Source organism: Sciurus carolinensis, chromosome 11, assembly GCF_902686445.1.
Source record: "Sciurus carolinensis chromosome 11, mSciCar1.2, whole genome shotgun sequence".
Lineage (NCBI taxonomy): Eukaryota > Metazoa > Chordata > Mammalia > Rodentia > Sciuridae > Sciurus > Sciurus carolinensis.
In genome coordinates this window covers 108,961,537-108,975,009 of record NC_062223.1, presented here as the reverse complement: position 1 = coordinate 108,975,009, position 13,473 = coordinate 108,961,537, and the positions used below count along the sequence as shown (strand labels likewise).

The 13,473-nt window shown below is 35.0% G+C and overlaps 1 protein-coding gene across 1 annotated transcript in view; it reads right to left on the bottom strand.

Annotated features, from left to right (window-relative positions):
- Window positions 1-2,757: 2,757 nt before the first annotated feature.
- Window positions 2,758-13,473, bottom strand: part of Ddx10 (DEAD-box helicase 10) — a 305,507-nt gene continuing 294,791 nt past the window's right edge. The window contains exon 18 of the mRNA XM_047517111.1: window positions 2,758-3,424. Within this exon, the coding sequence (XP_047373067.1) occupies window positions 3,247-3,424 (178 nt within the window). The 3' untranslated portion in view covers window positions 2,758-3,246. The remainder of the gene's footprint in view (window positions 3,425-13,473) is intronic.

Here is a 13,473-nt window from a genome sequence, read left to right as displayed (position 1 = left end):
ATGTGAAGCTTATGAGATGGCAGTCCTCCAAAGGCTTCTACTGCTGGGTGAATCCATCAGAGACTTATGTAATTTTAGGGATCATTTTACATGAGCAAGTCTGACAAACGGCCCCTTGGCCTCAGTTAAGCAGCAAGAATTAGTCTCTGGATCCTGGACATGCTAACTACCTGTCCTCTCTCTCTCTCCAGCTTTTCAACAATATCTCCCTCTATCAAACAATAATCTCCCTCTTTTCATGGTACATGGATACATAAAAGTATGTATTTGCATTTTCTCTTTCCCTCCACTATATGGTAGCAGGAAGGGAACTGTTGTGGATTTCTCACAAACAAGGCTTGGCATATGGTAGTCACTGGATTTATTAACACTTACTGAAAGAAATGCCTGCTCTTGCTCCTTGCCTATATATTTCTCTCACCTTGTATGTTAGGTGTTACTGTGATAAGCAACAAGGGTCACTGGTTTCCTTTCTACAGGCTTGAGAAGTGACTGTGGAGACTACGGTCAGTTTCACCTGTCTGCCTGCCTTGAACTCAGACTGAAGGTGTGCCTTCTCTCTGGTCCATGCTGGTCAGAAGGTAGAACTCAGGAGTATAGGAGAGCTGATAGAAAACCTCTGCTTATAACCAGCACACAGTCACTTCTGCCAAATTCCATGGGCTAAACACAAGTCATATGGATGAGCCCAACATTAGTGGGGTGTTAAAGAACATGCTTTCCAAAGGGAGAAAGAGGACTGGAGTGAGCATATGCTGAACAAAACGATCTACTATGCCTGAATTTTCTATCAGCACTATTCTGATGTTTTAACTAGTTTTCAAAATCAGCAAACTAAAATCCCCTACCATGTATATATTAGTTAGGATCCATTCAGTTCCAGTTCTAGTACAGAATACAATTCAAACTAATTTGGAAAAAAATTACTGATATATATATGTACTGTCATATATATATACATAACATTTGTTACCTGTGTTTTCTATTAGCACTCTACTAATATTTTAACTAGTTTCCAAAAGCTGCAAATTAAAAACCCTGTAATGAATATATTAGCCAGGATCCATTCAGTTCCAGGGACAGGATACAACACAATTTAGTTTATGAACCAAAGGCCTTGAAATTTATATATTTAATGCTTACATCTAGAGAGTAATTAAACTAACCTACTTCCCTATTTGTGTTAGGAAAAACAATCTAAAGCTGAAAAGTAAATGCAATAGCAAATCTTCAGTTTATATATCCTTGCAACTTCATCATTTTGAAAATATTCAAGACCAAGAGAATCTGTATCAGAAACTCTTAATTTCCAAATCTTTCCAGATTGCTACACCTGAATTTCTTTCCCATCTACTTACCCTTAGTCATTTCATCTAGTTTTCATGCCCATCACTCTATATCCTTTTTATTAGAAGTAATAGAGCAATATGCTATAAAAGACCTCTAAAAATTGTCTTGGATTATTATTGTCTACTTAGTCACTAGGCCAAATACAGTGTAGGTGTTATATTTGGCTGGGGATATACAGGTATATAAAACATAACCCTTTTTTTCTCAAGAAACTTGTCACATAACAGGGGCAATACAAACATCTATAACATCACATGATAAGCACTATAATAAAAGAACAGGCTGGGAGAAACATGCTCAAGATCCACAGGCTATGAAGAAAATTTTCTGAGAAGGGTGAGTTGGCGAATGTGATACCAAGAAGCATGATGACCAGTTAGGATATGCTGCAATAGTCTGGATAAGTCCTGATTAGAGTGTGAACCCTGAAGGCAGAAGCTGTGAGGTTAAACAATGGATAGGAAGGTCACTATAGAGGAGGAACCAATAGAAACAGTAAAGCACAGAGTGGAAAAAGAGAGTGGGTGAGGAGTTGCCAAGTTGCTCATTTGGATAGTGGAGGGACAATGGTGGTCCTTATAAAGATACTAAAAAAAGAAAGAGGAGAAACTTCAGAGACAAATATAGACTTTGATGTCTGAGACAACCAGGTATAGTGCCATCAATCCCATTCCTTGGATTCATGATTGAATTTACACCTGTTACTGAAAATTATTTTTGTTTTTGCATGTGTTAGGGAAGTAGGAAGGGGACAGAATTGTGAGGATAACAAATCTGTTAAAAAACAGCTGTTTCATGAAGGCCCAGATTTATTCACCATATTCTGTTCCTTTGAAGAATCTAACAGTTACTTTTAACCAAAAGGAAGTTCTTTCTTATTTTGCTTTCCCCCTCATTATGAAGAGCTGATCTGGGGGGTGGGGTGGGGATCTCTGGCATCTCCTGAACAGAGTGCCTACAGAAGGTCTGTGGGCCTCTACTGCTTAGATTCTGGACTTTCACAGATTTTATAAGTGATTGCTAGCAAATCAGTAAGTGTAAGCAAAATGATATTGTCTTTGATCAGGCTAACTCAATATGAACAATACACTATTTTCAGCAACTGGCCATGCATTCTATTTTTATTTTATTTACTTTTTGGTACCAGGGTTTGAACTCAGAGGCACTCAAACACTAAGTCACATCCCCAGCCCTATTTTGTATTTTATTTAGAGATAGGGTCTCACTGAGTTGCTTAGCTGCTTTTGCTAACACTGGCTTTGAACTCATGATCCTCCTATCTTAGCCTTCGGAGTTGCTGGCCGGCGCCACCATACCCAGATGGCCATGTATTTTAATCTTAAGAACCTTCCCTTCAGAGGGCCTCATATCATTGGACACAATGAAAACATTAATACTTTATTTTATAGGAAATATGTTTATTAATGATCATTTCAATTCAAAAATACTACTTTTTCAAGGCTGGTCCATCATATGCTATCTCTTTGGAAATATGAAATATACCTTAAAATTAAGAGCCATTTTAATAGTAACACTGAAACTTCTGAATAGTGATACAGGAATTTCCAATGAAATAAGGCTCCAGAACTTATCAGTAAAACAAAGAAGCATTTCCAGTGAGAAGAAGTAGGAACCCACACAGAAAATCTAACAGAGCACATGTTGTAAAATGAGATCAGGAAACTATATCCCACCCTTATTCTGAATATGTTCTGTGATGGTGCAAAGCATGGATGGCCGGTGAAGGGGCTCGGAGATGCTTTTGTCTGAAGAATGTGTCCTCTGGGAATGGGACACGTGGTACCTACAGGCAGGCCCCAAAGTCAACTGTGTTCTAACTTCTTCTCAATGAAATGATGTCCAGAGGTATCAAGGAGCAAACAGGCATGGAAGTGTTTAGCTTTGACTTTTGAGTAGATGTAACACCAGCTCTTCATCCTCTGCTAAAGACAGGCCTGTATCCAAAGGCTGTAAGATTTCCCACTTGGTCTTCTTTCTATGATGACTTGTTGGTCCCACATCTTCCACTTCACTGTTGTTCCTTTTCTTCATTCCCTGCTTCTTCTTGGTATCACTGGTGGGAACAAATCCAATGATTTACTTTATAAGTAAACTCATTACTATAAAATCAAACATCTGAAATAGGACAGTTATCAGTGACAGATAGTTGGTAAAGTGATATTATTTGAAAAGGAAAGAAAGCACAAAATCAAGACTTCTCTATCAAACTTCAGTATATTCCCATCAGTGGATGGGGAGAGAAAGCTTGTTGTATACCAGGTACATGAAGAGTACTATGTACACACCATGTCACCTGGTTCTTACAATAATTATAGGAAATTCTAAATATGTTGTCTATAATTTGAAGACAATGAGAGGTCTCTTAGGTACATTTGAATGCAATCTGTGCTTGTTCTCTATATTAAACCACCTCTATTTAAAGTTAGGTAATCCTTTAGTTAGCAATTTGTGGAATAAGAGATCAGGATACCAGGGACTGATTCTAACATTAATTGCATTAAGTTGTGGTAAGGAGGTCATAACTGACAATGGAGCTTGAGATGCTAAATTGCAAGTTATTTAAGACACCAAATAAAATTTTCCCATTTAAAATGTATATATAATCTTAAGAAAGCAAATATTACTGCAGTACTCTTCATTTACCTAAGACATAGACCATAAAAATAAAGGTTATTTCTAAAAGTGGAGGCAACTACATCCTTAAGGCATTTTGAGATATTATCATGTTCAAGATGACCCAACTGGAAGGGACAGAGCAAGACAGCAGCCAAGAAAGAACTTCTGAAGTTCATATCCCAAAGACACACCAAGTTGAAGAGCTATTCATGCACCAAACTACCAGTACAAGAGCTAAGGGAATCAGTTTCTAGCATTTCAAAATAGCTTGCTAAAATAAAAAGATATTTTTGTAAGCCTCATGGGAACCACAAAGCAAAAGTCTGTAATGGACAAATCCAAAATATTAATCAAGGAATCAAAACACACTACTAAAGTAATTCACTTAACCATGAAGAAAGACTACAAAACAGAAAGAAAGAACTACAACAAAACTAGGAAACAAATAATGCCTGTAGTAAGAATTTAACTATCAATAATGGCCTTGAATGTAAGCATGAATGTAAAGTTATACTTTTCAAAGATATAGAGTAAATGGATAAAAAAACAAGATCCAACTATATTTTGCTTATAAGAAACTCACCTCAGACTAAAGTGAAAGGATAAAATATTCTATGCAAATAGGAGGCAAAAGAATATAGTAGTAGCCATATTAACATAAAATAAAATGGACTTTAAATCAAAATCAGTAAAAAGAGACAAGGAAGGTCATTATATAATGATAAAAGGATCAACTCAGCAAGAGGCAGTAATAATATATATATGCATACAATATTGGAACATCCAAATATATAATGTATTAACAGACCTAAAAAGAGAGTTCATCCAGACAGAAAATCAATATTGAAACTGAGTTAAATTGTACTTGAGGCCAAATGGACCTCATAGTCTTCTATAGAACATTCCATCCAATAGCTGGTAAAGAGACATTTTTCTCATCAGCACATGGAACATTCTCTAGGTCAGATCATATGATAAACCACAATACAAGTTCCAACAAATTTTTAAAGATCGAAGTATTAAATGTATTTTACTTCTGAACAAATGGATCAAGGAAGAAATCCAGAAGGAAATTTAAAATTTTCTTAAAACAAATGAAAAATGGAAACACAATCTGTCACAATCTATGGGTTACAGCAAAAAACAGACTAAAAGAGAAGTTTATAACAATCACAACATTTGAAAAACTAGAAAGATCTCAGATAATCTGTCACTGAATCTCAAAGAAATAGAAGACCCAAATAATCTAAACCCAAAATTAGTAGAAGGAATGAAAAAAAAAAATCAAAGCAGAAATAAATGGAGACTAAAACAAAAAGACCAATGAAACAGAGCTAAATTCTTTGAAAAAATTGAAATAAAGAGAAAAACCCTTGGCTAGACTAAGGAGAAAGAAGACTCACATCAGAGATAAAAAGGAGAATATTATAACTGACAACACAAATATAAAAGATCATTAGAGATTATTATTCACTATACCAACAAATTTGATAATCCAGAAGAAATGGACATATTCCTAGACATACACAACTTAAGACTACATCACAAAGAAATAGAAAATCTGAACGGACCACTAATGAGTTAATAAGATTAAATCCTTAATAAAAAGCATCCTACATGGGAGGGGGAAGCCCAGGGCTAGATGTTTTCACTGTCAAATTCTACCAACATTTAGAACAAAATTAATACCCATTCTCCTGAAAATACAGAAGAGAAAGGGATTCTTCCAAATACATTCTACAAGGCCAGTACTACTCTGATACCAAAACCAGATAAGGACACAACACAAAAAGAAAACCACAGGCCAATATCCTCTATGAACACAGATGTAAAAATCCTCTACAAAATACTAGCAAACCAAATCCAAACTGCAAATAAAAAGATTATTCACCATGATTAAGTAGAATTCATCCCAGGGATACAAGGACAATCCAATATCTTTATGTATTTATACTGATATATGCTGATTTTTATAAGGATCTAACTGCTTCTTCAAAACATACAACAAAGCTATAGTAATCAAAACAGCATGGTACTGGCATAAAGGCACAGATCAATGAAAGAGAAAAGAGAGGCTAGAAATAAACCCATATATCTATAGACAACTGATTTCAACAGCAGTGCTAAGAGAACACATTGGAGAAAGGATGGTCTTTTCAGTAATGGTGTTGGCAAAATTGGATTTCCTCATACAGAAGAAGCAGTTAGACCCTGGTCTCTCATCAGCTACAAAAAATCAACTCAAAATGGATTAAAGACTTAAATGTAAAACCTGAAATTATGAAAACAGTGCAAGAAAATAGGGGGGAAATGCTTCAGGACATTGGAATGGTAAGAATTCGTTTTTAGACAATACCCCAAAAGCATAGGAAACAAAAGCAAGATAAACAAATGGTATTACCTAAAACTGAAAAGCTTCTGTACAGCAAAGGAAATACTCAACTTAGTGCAGGGACAACTTATAGGAGAAAATATTTGCAATGCATACATCTGACAAAGGGTCGATGTTCAGAACATATGGAACTGCAAAACCACACCAAAACAGACCGAACAAACTCATTAAAAAATGGGCAAGAACCTAAACAGACATTTCTTACAAGAAGATATAAAAGGGAACAATGAATCTATGGAAAAAATGTTCAATATCACTAATCATCAGGACAATGAAAATCAAAACCACAATGAGCCATGACCTCATATCCAAAAAACTAAGGATAAGAAGTGATGGAAAGAATGTGGAAAGGAAGGGAACCTTTGGACCCTGTTTGTGGTACTATAATTAGTACAGTCATTAGAGAAAACAGTATGGAGGTTTCTCAAAAAATTAAAAATAGAACCATCATTTGAGTCAGCAGTTCCACTCCTGGGCATATATCTAAAAGAAATAAATCAGCACATCAAATAGACTTTTATACTCCCATGTTCAGTGTAGCACCATTCACAAAAATCAAGAAATGGAAACTTGATAGATGGGTAAAGAAAATGTAGTACACATATACAATGGAATGCTCCTCAGTCATAAAAAGAAAAAGAACAAAATATTATCATATGTAACAATGTGGATAAAATGGACATTATGTTAAATGAAACAAGCCAGGCACAGACTAACAAGTACTCCATCATCTCACTCCTGTGAAATCTAAAAAAGGTGATGTAGTTCAATGGTCAAATGCCCTTGAGTTCAATCCCTGGTGCCAAAAAAACCCCAAAAATGAAAAGTTGAGTAGAATGGTTACCAGAGACCAGGAATAGTGAGGAGGGGGAGGAACTAGGAAAGACTGATCTGTGGCAACTAAGTCAGTTAGATAAGAGCAAAAAACTCTGGGGAACTATAATCATACTGCACAATAGGTAACAATTATGTCTAATACATGTCAAAAAGCTAAAAGGAAGGATTTTGACAGTTCACCCCAAAGCAACAGCGTTTGAGGAAGTAAATACTTAATCTGATTAAAACATTTTGTAACATATACATGTACTGAATAGTACACAGTATCCCATTAATATTCCAACTTTTATGTTTCTGTGTAGCAGTTAAAAAGGAAAAAAAAATGACCCGATTATTGGATATGATATTAAAACAAAATAACCTGACCCATAGCAGAAAGTGAAAATTTTGTTTATAGGCAGAAAGTCTGTATTAAGGGCTTTCTAACGGTCTGGCGTGGTGCTATGTGCTTTACATAAATGATGACATTATTTATCTTCATGAAAACCCTGGGTGTAGGGAGCATGAGCTTCATTCTACAATGAAGGTAACAGAGGTTAATGACTGGACCCAGATTATACTCATGGGACTCAACTCCAGCTCTCAATGACTGAATCCAGACCCAACAGCAGCAGTTTTTTTTTTTTTTTTTTGCAGCAGTTTTTTGAAAATAATTACAGTTGACTCACTTCAGTCAACACTTGTATGATAGTAACTGAAAGAATTAGCTATGGAAACGGCATTGGTTTGGCATCAACACAGTCTTATCTCAGACAATCAACTAATATTTCTGAGCCCCAGTTTTCTTTCTAAACATGCAGATTATAAAATTTACTTAGAATTATTGTAAAAAGTAAATGAAAACATGTAAATGAGAGCATGCAGTAGTGCTTAATATATGTTAGTTTACGTTCTACCTATAAACTACTTTCAAATTCTCACATTTACATAATAATCAGCAAAAAAGAAATATTATATCCCAAGCATATGTATTGAAAAGAGAACAAAGTACTAAAATTCTGACGAACCCTATTACTTTTTAAGAAGTAAGCTTTGATATCAAAGTGAATATGCCTAATCAGCATATCAATTTATGACTAGCTTAAAGTAAAACTAGATAACTCCTCCATTTATCTCCCAGAAGTGCCCAATGGTCTGACTCAGTCATTCTCTTTCACCATTGGAGGAAAGACAAACTAGACCACACCATGAGGTTATTTAAGCCACAAATAACTACATTTTAAAAGGGGGCCTGAAGAGATGAATATGAAGAATTCTCTGTGATGACAATTCAGACAGCAAAGAATTAAAATAATTCTTGGTAAAAAGAAGTCTTAAAAAAATGCACTGAGTCATAATCTGCTCATGAATACCGCAAGTTCTGTGTCAATGCCCCTCGGTTATAGTGCCATGATTTGGCACAAGGTAACACTGATTTTTGCCCTGTAAGTAAAGTGCATTTGAGAGTAGCTCATCAGAAAGAGACTAATCAGTGGGCTCTACTAATGCATCTTTTGTTAATGTGCTCATACACATTATATTCCCTGTAGGAAATAGGTGGTTCAGATAATAAAAAGAAGATGGGAAATTAATGTAGCCCCAATTTTTTCATAATTAGCAGCTCTGATACTTTGTGGATCCGTTCAAATTCTAGAAAAGCATTTTATACTACTTTCTATACAGCAAATAAGTGGTCAACTGCATAACAAATTAATTATCTAACAATAGTAGAGGAATTCTATAGGTAATTTACCAAAAAGGGATCATGTAGTAAACCTAGAAAATAGCAAGCAGACCTCTTCAAAAAGGCCTCTATAAAAAAGGTGTGGCACTAGAGTCCTCCATTTTATTCACATCTTGCTGAATTAGGCAGAGGAAGCACTAAAGTGAAAGAATTCAGAGCTACTCATCTTTCAATAATCCAAATAATAAAGAGATTTCATTACTAATCATTCAACAAAGTACAAAGAAAAATATCATGTAATACATAATCTGAATCAGTGACAGGGAAATTCAATGATTTTCAAATTTTAGTGAAAACAGGTGTATAAAAGTTTGTCAGGGTACTCAAAGCAAACATCTGAGCAATTATTCTTTGCTAATAATGAAAGAAAAAAGATAGCATTGTGATGTGAATTCAATTTTAAAATCTTAATAAATTAAGAACTGATTTTTAATGGAATATAACTTTCTTATTTTCTAAATTCTCTGAACTCCCAAATCAATAAACTAAATGACTTTTTCAATAGTTTTAATTTCCTGGGTTCAACATTTAAATTTTTTCAGACACTTGTAGTTACCTAGTTTCACCCAATAAGAATGTTGTCTGGAAGATGGTGGAATAAAGGAGGCTGTGTTCCTGGCTGCTCCATGGCGTGAAACCAAGAAAACAGGCAGCTTCTCCAAAAGGTGGGTGAACAAAAGGGTGGGGGAGAGACTTTACTGGAACCTAAAACTAGACATTCAAAGCAGACCAGGTATATAGGAGGGTGAATATTCCCAGTGGCACAGTCAGGCTGGAAGCTCCAGCCTGAGAGTTTCCTCCAGGAGCACAATAGAGGGGTAAGAGAATTAAAGGAACACACATTTTCGGGAGGCCCGCAGTATGTCTGGGTACAGAGCATTTACAGACCAAGGATGTTACTCAACAAACCTGAAGGATGCACTGCACAATACCTGAGTGTGGGGAAGGAAGGTACCATCTCTCCAGGAGGAGTGCAGAGGACAAAGGACGGAACCATTTTGTGACTACAGCCCATGCTAGCAACTGAGCAAGCTGATTCCTGGCAAATGTGAGTTTGGTCCAAAACACAGGCCTACAACTGATCACTGAAACCCGTCCAGCTCTACCTCTCCCACTCCAATCCAACTGCTTGCAGGACCAGCTGGGAAAGATACATCTGGCCAGGAACTTGGAAGGATGGGGGCAGTGGAAACTGTTTGGAGACTGAACCAGAGACCAGGAAACAAGGGGTTTGCAGGTGACGTAGGGAACTAAGAATTGGCTCCTCCACCATAGGAGTGGAACCCAGAGAAGCCCTGGGGTAAAGTCCTCCAGCATGCACCAGCAAGTACTAGAAGCTGGATGTATGTTGATTTAAAATCTCCAGACCAACTGGCATTCAGTGAAGAGCCTGGAGCCCACCTAAGCCTAAACCGTGCCTCCAGGAATTCTACCTCCAGGAATTCTGCCTATGGGATTACACCTCTCACTCCAGCAATCCAGACGGCAGAGCATCCCACTCCAGAAGACCCAACCTAAAACTGCTGAGAAGAAAAGCTGAGAATATTTTGAACTCCAACAGAAAGAATTCTTTAACTTTTTATCAAAATATTTTTCTTTTCTTTTTTTAAAATTCTTTTTCACTGTTTAATTGTGACCTCAGTGGTACATGGAGATTTACAGTTTCCTCTTTTTTTTCTCATCTCTAGGATTTTTGAAGCCAGTTATTTTACATGGATTAGTTTTTTGTGAACTAGGATGTTTGATTAGTATATTATACTTTTGTATTCTTTTATTTTTATGTTTTTATTTAAATATTTGCTTTATATATTTTTCTCCTGTTTCCCTTGAATCTCTCTCTTCTTCTGACAGTCAATCTCTATTGTTCTCTTTCACTCTTCCTTTAATCTTTTACCTTCTATCTTCTCTCCCCCTCCCTCATAATCATCATATCCTATATCACTTCTGTTCTCTACCATCCAACATTTGAAAATATAAACCCTTTTTCAAACTTAACATTTTATTATAGGCAATAATTAATCGTATCATTTTTGTTTATTGTGATAATTAATATCATAGACATCATAGTATGAACTATTTGGTTTAATGCTGTAAACTGTTTGCGTTGGTTGTTGTTTTTATTTGTCTCCCCCTAAACAGTAAGGTACAAGAAATCTTCAGGGACATTACAAGGCCACAGGGTAGAAACTCTACTGCCTCAGATTCATACTGTTAGATGTGTAGACACACAAACAACAAGAAAAAGCAAGGGAACACATCACCCCAAGCTAACCAAGATACTTCAATAACAGAATCCACTGACACCACAGTGGAAGAAATGTCAGAGGAGTTTAGAATGTACATGGTTAAACTGATCTGTGAAGCAAAGAATGATTAAGAGAGCAAATATAAGTATCTAAAGATCACTTCAATAAGAGACAGAGATTCTGAAAAAAAAAAAAAACAGAAATCCTTGAAATGAAGGAAACAATAAACTAAATTAAAAATTCAATAGAAAGCATCACCAACAGACTAGACTACTTAGAAGACAAAATCTCAGGCAATGAAGACCAAATATATACACTATTGAAAATAAAGTTGGCCACACAGAGAAGATGGTAAGAAACCATGAACAGAACTTCTAAGAAATATGGGATAACATGAAAAGGTCAAATTTGAAATTTATTGGAATAGATGAAGGTGTGGAGATTCAAATCGAAGGAATACATAATCTTTTCAATGAAATCAATATCAGAAAAGTTACCAAATCTAAAGAATGATATGGAAATTCAACTACAGGAGGCTTACAGGACCCCAAACATACAAAATTACAGCAGACCCACACCAAGGCATATCATAATGAGAATGACTAACATACAGAATAAGGATAGGATTTTAAAGGCTATGAGAGAAAAAAAAATCAAATTATATTTAGGGAGAAACCAATTTGGATTTCAGCTGATTTCTCAATCCAGATCCTCAATACCAGGAGGTCCTAGAATAATATATATCAATCTCTGAAAGAAAAGGGATACCAATCAAGAATCCTACATCCAGCAAAATTAAGCTTCAGATTTGAAGGTGAAATAAAAACCTTCCATGATGAACAAATATTAAAAAGAATTCACAACCAGAAAGCTTGCACTTCGGAATATTCTCAACAAAATATTCCATGAAGATGAAATGAAAAATAAAACTGAAAACCAGCAAAGGGAGGAACTACACTAAAAGAACAGTCAATCAAAGGAGAAACTAACTCAAATTAAAAACTAGAAATAAACCAAAATGACTGGGAACACAAATCAATGATAACCTTGAATATTAATGGCCCAAACTCATCAATCAAAAGACAAAGACCAGCAGATTGGATTAAAAAACAAGACCCAACAATATGCTGTCTCCAAGAGAATCACACCATAGGCAAAGATAACCACAGACTGAAGGTGAAAGGATGGGGGAAAAAAGTATCGTTCACATGGATCACATAAATAAGCAGGGGTTTCCATCTTTATATCAGATAAAGTAGACTTCAAGCCAAAGTTAATCAGAAGGGACAAAGAAGGACATTTCATACTGCTTAAGGGAATTATACATCAACAAGACCTAACAATCATAACTATTTATGTCCAGAACAATGGCACATCGACATACATCAAAAAACTTTCTCTACTTCAAGAATCAAATAGACCACAATACATTAATACTGGGTTTGAATATTTTTGTCCATATATATGAATACAAATATGAACATATGTATATAAAAAATACATGAAAATATTTAAATGGATATGAATTTAGTTATTTTTCTTTTGAGATGGATGTTTACAATTTTAGTAAGATATAGGATATGATTATGTAACTGAATACATATGAAAATTTATGGGTAGAATTTTGGTTGCCATTAGGTACACACACACATATATATGAAGTATACAAACATATATGGACTATATATGTGAAAATCTATGGATAGTCAAAGTAATATTTATAATTTTTGTTTAAAAGGCTCATGATTATGGGTAGGGTTAGGTTTAGTTCTGAGTTACAGCTTCAGTTTAGGGGAAGGGTTCCTTTGGAACATATATATCAATATATGAATATAGAGGTAATACATATTAAAATTACTTTTATCTATGGATATTTTTAAGGTAAGCAATATTGTTACAAGTGAAATCTGGGTTATGCCTATGGAAATGAGTATATTTATAAAATATCCATGGGTTTTTATGTGAATTTATGAATTTACATCCCCAAATACATAGGTACATTCATATAAAATGTTATGGTTTATATGTATAGAGGTTTCTCTGAGGTGTCTGGTAGGTATAGGATTAATGTAGAAAAATAGGGTTAGTTTAGGGCTTAAACAGTTTTATCCATATATATGAATATAAATATGAATATATATGTAAAAATATGCATGAAAATATTTAAATGGATATAAATTTGTATAGTTATTTTTCTTTTAAGATGGATGTTTGCAATTTGTTTTAGTTATAGTTTATGATTATGTAACTGAATATATATGAAAATGTACGAGCAGGATTTGGTTGCC